Source organism: Sipha flava, unplaced genomic scaffold (genome assembly GCF_003268045.1).
Source record: "Sipha flava isolate LNK unplaced genomic scaffold, YSA_version1 176_pilon_pilon, whole genome shotgun sequence".
Lineage (NCBI taxonomy): Eukaryota > Metazoa > Arthropoda > Insecta > Hemiptera > Aphididae > Sipha > Sipha flava.
The window spans coordinates 1,159,299-1,169,159 of NW_020272062.1; the positions used below are offsets into that span (position 1 = coordinate 1,159,299).

The 9,861-nt window shown below is 37.6% G+C and overlaps 1 protein-coding gene across 5 annotated transcripts in view; it reads left to right on the plus strand.

Moving 5' to 3' along the window:
- The window catches only part of LOC112680358 (polypyrimidine tract-binding protein 2), a 122,852-nt gene extending 113,226 nt beyond the window's left edge, over positions 1-9,626 (plus strand). For 4 of the 5 annotated variants that reach the window (XM_025550432.1, XM_025550434.1, XM_025550435.1 and 1 more), the window contains 11 exons: positions 219-270; positions 1,291-1,349; positions 1,543-1,605; positions 2,783-3,086; positions 7,115-7,320; positions 8,032-8,065; positions 8,492-8,584; positions 8,664-8,880; positions 8,968-9,045; positions 9,208-9,271; positions 9,376-9,626. In XM_025550432.1, the coding sequence (XP_025406217.1) occupies positions 219-270; positions 1,291-1,349; positions 1,543-1,605; positions 2,783-3,086; positions 7,115-7,320; positions 8,032-8,065; positions 8,492-8,584; positions 8,664-8,880; positions 8,968-9,045; positions 9,208-9,271; positions 9,376-9,468 (1,263 nt within the window). In that variant the 3' untranslated portion in view covers positions 9,469-9,626. The remainder of the gene's footprint in view (positions 1-218; positions 271-1,290; positions 1,350-1,542; positions 1,606-2,782; positions 3,087-7,114; positions 7,321-8,031; positions 8,066-8,491; positions 8,585-8,663; positions 8,881-8,967; positions 9,046-9,207; positions 9,272-9,375) is intronic. The other variant, XM_025550433.1, reaches the window with a different exon arrangement.
- The last annotated feature ends 235 nt before the right edge of the window (positions 9,627-9,861 follow it).

Genomic DNA, 9,861 nt, shown 5'->3' on the forward strand with positions numbered 1-9,861 from the left:
GCACTTGTATATTAGTTCATGAATACGATATATATTATTTGTACGAATCCGTAAGAAAAACGGAAACAGTTTGAAAGTACGAAAGTACTCGTATAACACACCGGTATTTTTATTCGACCGGAGGTATTTCGCGATAAAGTATATTATAACGCATATTGCGCGCGTGATGGAATATTACGACTAATGTATTATGTGTTTGTCTTTTTTTTTTTTTACAGATATTTTCACGTTACGGCAAAGTGCTGAAAATCGTCACGTTCACCAAAAATAGTGAGTAAACAACGCAGTATTCGCGTGTGTGTACACATGCGTACGTAATTACCAACTACTACCCCGGTCGTGATGTACATTATTTGCACGTGATTTATACCGTACTAATAGCACGTATATTATTATAACACCCGTCGGACAAACATAAATCGGCGCGTGATTCGCGTAAGACGGCGCGTTTATAATCGCCGCTTGTACTACCACCTCTACGCATTATTATACGTATCATATTTGCTCTTGTATGTAAACGCCGTAGACGTATCCGGCGTACGTGCACTCACGAGTACCGTAAAACTGCATCAAATGTCTTTTTCCCTCTGCCCACCCCGGCGACACACTCCCTGTCGTCGTCGCGTTACCCATCCGGCCGACGAGAACAACGCATTTATCTTGTCCCTGCGATCTATCACCACCGCCGTCGGTACCGTCGCCAGTATGTGCTGCAGCCACCAGCGGCGTACTGCACTCGCGCGCCGTGCCTTCGAGAATAATCCTTTTCTCTGGAAAACAATATAACGCGGTTTCGTCATATCAAGAAGTTTGTGTGTGCCCGGTCCCTTACAGACAATTAATCATATCTTCATTTTGTTCTCGCCCCCGTAGTGTTGTCGTCGTACATTAATTAACGTTGTGCTACATTACCTAAATCCCCGCCGACCCCGCCCACAACGCCTTCGGCACCGCCGAAATCGGTCTTGCGGGGAGAGCCTTTATTTATTCTACAAGAGAGAAAAAAAAACTTATTTTTTACGCGGTATTATGTGTATACATTTTTTATTCGCACCCCCTCCCTTCTTGTTTTATTTTATGTGAAAGTGTGGTGCTGCAGTACGTGAACAGAAAAGAACCGTTTAGTACTTTGTCCGCGCAAACTTCGCTGCTTTCGATAAACAATACAGTCTCTTTTGTCAACATGCCGCCGTAGCTTTTCCATTATTAATACCGCGTGCTCGTTATATTAAATTAAATACCCATATTTATACACATATAATGATTTGTTTTTCCTCCGCTGTTTTCCAGACTCGTTCCAAGTGCTGATCCAGTATCCGGACGTGGTCACCGCACAATCTGCCAAATTGGTAAGTGTGTTGTCAACGGTCGTTTTACAATAACGTGTACATAAATATTATATACGTGTACGTGTATATAATATGAAATATAACTTTATATATATATATATATATATATATATGTAACACATAAAATGTGAAATACGTGAAAAACAAAAACAAAAATGCCGGTACTTTTTTATCCATGTCTGAAACCATACAGTCGTTGGACGGACAAAATCTGTTTCATACCGGTCATTTGTTCGACCTGTCGCATTTGAATAACGTAAGTTCAGGACCTAACGTGCATAGCCCGTTTGTATATTTATATATGTGTGTGTGTGTGTGCTCTTCTTTACTTCGATTTTGTTATTATTATTTTATTTTTTTACTCTTCTACACCACTATCATCCGCCACTGCGCGCACCTTTTTAACGTGTGCGACGGCGACGGTCTACAATAATAACTATAACGTAAACACTATTACATTGTGTACTGTAGTGTCGTCCATCTCACCATGTAGGATTACAGTTTTGTTTAACCCTGCGGTGCTGCCTACGAGCAACAGCAATCGTTGATTAAACACGCATTGTTTTCGTTTGTTTTTCCTTTCTTCTAGACTCCGTAAATAATTGAATTCGTTTATAAATCTTCTGATTTATTCGCGTTCAAAAGTAATTGGATAATTGGTTTTCTCGCTTTAATTGTAAAGTTTATCGACTTGTGTCGTCCGCGGCGCGTGACGTGTACGCCAATAATTCCGACGTGACCTAAATGACGGCAAGTACAAATCTCTTTCACTCTCTACCCCTGTAAACGTCGTTATGAGGGGTGTGTACAAATATGTTTTCTATTCTTTAGAATGTCCCTTACCCCGATATGTTTGAACGTATATATATACGTTATACTTACTAGCAACGTGTCACCGACTAGGAATAGTAACTGGACGATAATAGGATGCTAAAACCCTTATGTTGACACCCCTTCCGTAACTATGTGGTTACGTGTTTGCTCACTGCACGTTTTTACAGAAATGCATCGTTCGAAACGAACAAACAAAATAATTGTTCGATATTTTTAATAGTCGTGCACATTTATATTAGAAAGAAAATAAATCAACGAAAAATTATAGCTAGTAATGTTTTGAATATGTATTTATTATGATAACCATACATTTTTTTATCTCCCGAGGATGACTCGAAATCCGCATATTTACATCTTCTTTCCTACTTAAAGCTACAACGGCCTACTATGATCAATGTACATATGTCGGCCGTGTCGCACAATAGTTTGCATCCATTATATCGTTTATTTTTCTTTCTCAATTTTTTTGTTCACTCTCTTCGTCGACGTAGTGATTGGTTTTTCCGTTTGTTTTCAAAAACGTTTTTTTTTATTTTTTTTTTTTCAACGTTTTCTTACTAATTTTATTTGTTTTCGCTTTTTCCCCGCCGCTGATACAGTCGTTGGACGGCCAAAACATTTACACATCGTGCTGCAAGCTGCGCATCGAGTACTCGAAACTGTCCAGCCTGAACGTCAAGTACAACAACGACAAGTCGCGCGACTACACGAACCCGACGCTGCCCAACGGTGACAACACGGTAATGGAAACGCTGGCGGCGCTCGGCGTGGACTCTGTGGCCGGCAATCAGCTGCTGCCGCACCAGCTCAGCTTGCTGCTGTCTGGCGTGCCAAACGCCGCCGCCGGTATTCCCCAGGCCCGTAGACAGCTGACCACCAACGCGGACCACAGCCGGCTCGCGGGTACGACACCATTCTTATGTACCTAACTGCATACAATATTAAATGTTATTCGTACACGATCGATTTTTTGTACAAACACGTATTCGTGTTTATACTACATATGTGTATGTGTGTGTGTAGGTATATATATGTCAGTGGTGGATCCACGTGGGGGTTAATAATATTAAAAATCAATAATTTTATGAATTAAGAAAAAATTAATTTTTTTTTTTTTAGGTATGAGGGGAAGTATAATTTGTATTTTTATTCGTATAAGTGATTAGTAGTGTTAGATTTAAATTAATGTATTATATTACGTACTATTAGCTTAATTTATTATCAATCACTGACTGCAACGTTACAAAAAATATCCCTAGGGAAAACATTTTTCAACACCCCCCCCCCAAAAAAAAAAATTCCTTTATCCCCACTTATATATATATATATATATATATGCGTATATTGGGCTATTTTTCTATGTTTGTTTTAACTATACGACAGTGACGTTGTTGCATTAAAAAAAAACTCGCTAATTTCATTATATGAATGCATTATAATGTATTAAAAATGGCTATCGTGATTTTTGAAAAATGCCTCGAAAATGTTTAAATGCAATAAAATTTAATTAAATATTCTAATAAAAAAATAACTTTTTTTTACATTATTTGTTACAAAATAAAATTACCTAAATATTTCAACAATTATGAAAATCGATTAAATTTGTAAAATTGTACTAAATAAAAAAAAAATAGTTTGATTCGAATTTACATATGAGTGAAACATATTTTAAGAACACTTAACAATAAATGTGAACGCCTACGTATAAAAAAAAAAGAAAAGAAAAAAATGTAAATGCAATAACTTCATTACCTTAGTTAATAACACCCGGTGTTATCACACACTACTCACTGCCGCTCTCTCACCCGTAGGAATTATGAGATCGTCACTGCACGGGAAATTGAAAAAACAAAAATACCCCCCCCCCCCCCCCCCCCATACAATCCCGCACGTTAAGTCGGGTTTACGAGAATATTAAAAAACGCAATTGTGTCGCGTATAAATATATTATATATTGTTTACGTGTACGTATGAAAATAGAGTAATACACACGTATGACGTAGACGAGAGAAACGTTACCCCTCACCCGAACAATACACCGGTGCAGCAGCAGACACATATAACATTAAATGTACGATGAAAATCGATTGTTTTTTCGCGTTTTTTATCGTTTGATTTTCCGTGACACCACTCCCTCGCGCGAAGAATAATAATTTTCGTCACTGCACGACCGACACCGAGTTCGCTATGCACACACACACCCCGTGCACGATGTGTGCTAAATAAATTATACACTGACCTCCCGCACACCCGATTGCTGACGAAATGAATTGTTAATGCTTTTCACATTTTTTTCTCTCCCTTTTACCTACCCCCGCGTACACCGATAATTTTATACGTCGGTCGCCGCGATAAATTTAATCGAACGCACGCGCGAAATACATTAATTAATAAGACCGAGCGGAAACGCATGTGTATAATAATATATACGAGTCGCGGTGACGGCGAATAACTCGCATTTTTCCGGTATTATTATTTGCACGGAATTTATGGCGATCGCTACCCTCCGGAATTCGCTATGATATTCTTTGCAGCCCGAAAAACATTTCCCGGAATGTTCCAAATTCGTTTTTGATGTACCGAGCGCCACGCGACTCTGTGTGCTGCTGCTGCTGCTGCTGTTGCTGTTAGTAATAAGGTCCGCCTCAGTAAATGTGTACGCAAAGTGGAATGTTCCGTACAGATTGTAAAACCGAAATATAAATATGTGGGCGCGTGCGTGTATATTAAAAATCTCTCCCGGGAAAAAAAGAAGGTACATTGGACGACGACGGGTGTTGAGGAAAAGGACAAAAGACATTGTGCGTACGTGTATTTAAACGGATGTACACGCGCCTACGCACACACTCGCTGTCGGTGCATTGGCGTGAGGTCACGGCGACATTATATTATACAAACAATAAGTCAGAAAAAAAACATTACAACGGTTCTACGCGGTGGTAATGGGTGGTGGTGAATAGATCTGTGTTCTCGTCGTCCTTATACGAAACCGTGTAACACATAATACGAAATAATAGATGAAGAGGTGATAATACATATACAGGTACTGCGAGAGAATTGGTTTTTTTTTTTTTTTACTTGTTTTGTTTTTAATCACGAGAAAGCGCGCGCGCTCGAAGGGGAAAAGTCGAAAGTCGCCGCGTACTTGATGAACAATTCCGTTTATCATCTTATTGATTCAATGCGTGTTCGTTTTCCGGAATCTCCTCTTGTCGCGTACGAATCCAATCTCGATTCGTTATTTTATCTTTCGGGCTCTCATTCGTGTTCCTGCTCACTCCGCCACCGCGTGTTCCTTTGGCCGTCGCTATCAATCCTTGTCAATTCGAGACATCATTACCCACGACCGCAGGCAGGTATATGCTGTACAAACCGTTGCGATCGTTGATCCCGTTTCTTTTGTTATGCCTCGAAAGTCCGAAATTCCTGCATAACAAGGTGGTTTATCAAACGGTGGGAGGGCCGGGTGGGATAGTATGATTAATAATATACTCTGCTGCGCCGTAAAAATAATTTTACTCGTCGTTCGATGCGATTTCTTGCCTATTCTTTTCCACACATTCGCTACACATCAAACACAGGACGTCTAAAGAATATTACACGTTTACAGGCACATACTTTAGGAGGGGAGATAACGATTCCCCTCCTCAGATATTGTATTGTAGTAACCATGAATTAGGATATACGGTGTAGGGCGAAGTAAGGTATTTTTGAGGCAAGGTATTGAACGTGTAATATAATTCCCTATTACACGATTGACTTGAAAATTATATTGATCCTTAAAATGACTGGGTTTTTTAAGGATCAATGTAATTATCAAATCAATCGTGTTATAGGGAATTACATTATACGTTAAACAAATATCACGAAAATACCTTACTTCTCCCTACCCCTCTTTATCACGCATAACTCGTATTTTGGCCCCAATAATTTCGAAGAAGATTAATCGCCCCCTCCTCAATAAAGCATCTATTTTCGTAACTGCATTTCTATTACCGAGAAGTTTCTTCTTTTTCGAAAATATATATATATATATATATATATATATTTTGTTAAGAATGTGCTTCAAATTAATTTGATTAATTTTTCACGTACGAATCAAGCTTTATTTTTACTTGTCCATGCATTATTGTGAACTTAACATTATATCTTCACAGCATGTTTAGAAATCGAAACGGTTACTCTAATCGTTTTGTAATTATTATTTCTCAAACGAGCAATTAATAACGATTCACAACAGTATGAACGATGAGCTATACCTAATTATTATATAATATATGTCACACACACAAAACTATTTGTGATAAAATTAAACTTTATAACTGCGCTATGTAATATTTAATTCGCGAGAGGTTCGTTTTATGAAATAAAAGCTATTAATTATTGCTAAATAACACAAAACATTGTTGTCCGATATTTCAGATGTGATCGTTCCGTGGTAAAAGGCATAATTTTATTTCGTTAACACGTATTTATTTGTGATTTTAAATCCTCCCCTTTCCTCGGACATAAAATAACCTTTTAGAGATTAAACTCATCCGCCACCAATATGGTAAAACTTCTAGACCCAGAGCCAGCGTATGGCACAATAAAAAAATACATACTCTATACTTATAGAGGTTACATTTTTTCAATAAACACTTGCGACAGTATAATTATAATGGTAAAACGAAAGTTATAGATGTTGAGCTGTATATATTGGCTGTGGAATAACGGAGCAGTGACGATCTCTGTACGAGTAAACATATATTTTTATTTTTACATTTTTTAGACTGAATGTATCCGCGTTGGAGGTGCCCGACGCTTCTCCGCGGTACACCCTGTACCCTTTACACACACATAAACACGTGTACCGCCCCCTGTTGGGACGACCGTCGATTGTATTGTACCTAATGGTTTCTGTTTTTGTTCCCCTCCCCCTGTGTACACAGGTAGCCCAGGCATGTTGACTCCGTCGTTCAACGCCGTCCATGGACTTGCGTCGCCGCTGGCCACATCGTTCGCGAACACGCCCGTAACGAGCATGCCGCTAGGCTTCACACTGCCCGGCGGCTCGTTGGCGGCCAGTACGCTGAGACTCCCGGGTCAGATGACCGGACAGACGTGCGTCTTGTTAGTTAGCAACTTAAACGAAGAGGTGACAGAAGCGATTTCATCCGCATTATAAATATTACATTATAATAATAATAATAACAATAATAATATTATCTGTATGGCACCGATGTAAGGTGGTTAACATATTGCGCCGACGTCGTGATTAATACATTATTATTGTTTATCACTGTGTCCTATGATCCTCCGCAAGGCGATCCTTGACGATCGGCTGTAACAGTGGCTATGACCAACCTCTCCACCGCGCGATAACTGCGACAGCCTTTCGCGTCGCCATCTGTTGTTTTTATTTTTTTTATTTTATCACATTATTTATAGCAAAACATTGCGTATATTGTATGCATACCTTTGTATCTGAAAAACGTTGAACTTGTGCACCCCGAAAGTCGTATCGTATACCCTTGTCCACCTATCCTCGTTCCACCTAATTCGTACTTCATTTTTATTATTTCTATTATTATTATTATTATTATTATTATTATTATTATTATTTTCATTATTACTATTATTGTTCATTCATTGTTCAACTGATACTCAAAGAATTCTGTTTTTCTGAATTTTTTTGTTTTTGGCTTTCCCTAACGGTGATGCTACTACTACTACTACTACTACTGCTGCTACTGAAACAAAAAAAAAAAACAAATCTGTCTCTGTCTAACTCTGCTGCCACGGACACATCTTTTAACTCTTTCTACGACCAAAAATATACAAAATTAAAACACTTATCGCTTCGTAGATGGTCACGCCAGACGCTATTTTCACTTTGTTTGGTAGGTGCATATATACTTAACTTATACTGTTATATTTATTTTCATTTTATATACATAATTATTTTTATCTTATTAAGTAAAAAAAAACAACCTTCAAGGTAGATGGAAGTGTGTTATACCTTAATATCCACAACTCATTTATCCTTATGTATACGTCGTATTAGTTTAATTTCTATTATACTTCCAACTGCCTTGATTTTTAATTCGATACCATTCAGATGTATACCTTATATATGTTATTATATGTATTTTCGTTTTTAGTATACTTATTATTTTCTTCTTTTGATTACAGACGATGCATGTCTCCCTATAACAATACTTTTTTTTTCTTTTAATTTTTTTTTTATTTTTTCATAATATGACATGCAAAATATTTTTTCATAGCTCATTTTTTAAATAATTTTTTTTTTCATATGCCTCATTTAGGTGTATATGGAGACGTATTACGCGTAAAGATCTTGTACAACAAAAAAGACGGAGCTCTGGTACAAATGGCTGAACCGCATCAAGCACATTTGGGTAAGTTAAAAGTGGAAAAAAACTTGATTGCCGTCGTGTTCCGTTATATCTAAGCTTAATGATATTCTCTGCTTTCTAGCCATGCTACATTTGGACAAAGTTCGCCTGTATGGCAAATATATTCGAGTGATGCAGTCCAAGTATCAGACGGTTCAGTTGCCTAAAGAAGGACAGCCTGACTCTGGACTGACAAAAGATTACACCTCGTCGCCTTTGCACCGATTCAAGAAACCTGGTTCCAAAAACTACCAAAACATATATCCACCGTCGTCCACTCTGCACTTGTCAAACATACCGTAAGCATATACGTAATTTTATGTCCAAGACAACCGTCACTACCCCAAGTATGTGAGATATTTATTGGTTTTGTTACGAATTTTCAGGACAACATTGTCGGAAGATTTCTTGAAGACTGCCTTCGAAACCAACGGTTTCACCGTCAAAGACTTCAAATTCTTCCCGTTAGTATACCTGTATACTATCATTGTATACGCTTACGGCTTTTAACCGATTTTATCTTCCGACCCGCCATCAACGTTTTCGTGTGTGCTAACACACACTCACTGCCGCGGTCGCTGTTCTCGGTTTAATATAATTTCTAATTGAATGACTTTGTGTTTCAGCAAAGACCGCAAAATGGCGCTTATACAAATGGAATCCTTGGAGGAAGCCGTCGCCGCACTTATCGTAAGCATAATCGTATTATGTTATATCCAACTCGTATTTCATTGCGTTTTCACTCGGACACAAACGGTTAATGTTATTGTTCTTGTTTTTCCCCCTATCTGTAGAAGATGCACAATTATCGGCTCAGTGAACAAAATCATCTTCGCGTATCGTTTTCAAAGTCCAACATTCAACCGGACACACTGACACCCAACTAGGCTCCTTCTCCTACGCTTTAGAATTACTGGACAGTGTTGCCGAAACGCGCGACAGTCAATGATCTTTATGAATACGACTGTGTTTTGCAAGTATTTTATTTATAATATTATTGTTTCATATTTTAAATTTAATCGTAAACAGTATTATATATTTTTTTTTATTATTATTTTTTTTTTTAATATTATTATAATTATTCTGAATTTTTTTACGCGATTAACTTTTAAATGTTTCTATTTACTTATTTCTCTTGGCGTATTATTTTCGCATATAGCATTTACATGTTGATGATTTTTTTTTTCAAGAATTCCCCTAAGTGTCTTTATACTTGTGTATTATTTAATTTATATCTATTATATGTATAATTTTTAGGAAGACCATTATTAAGGTCATTA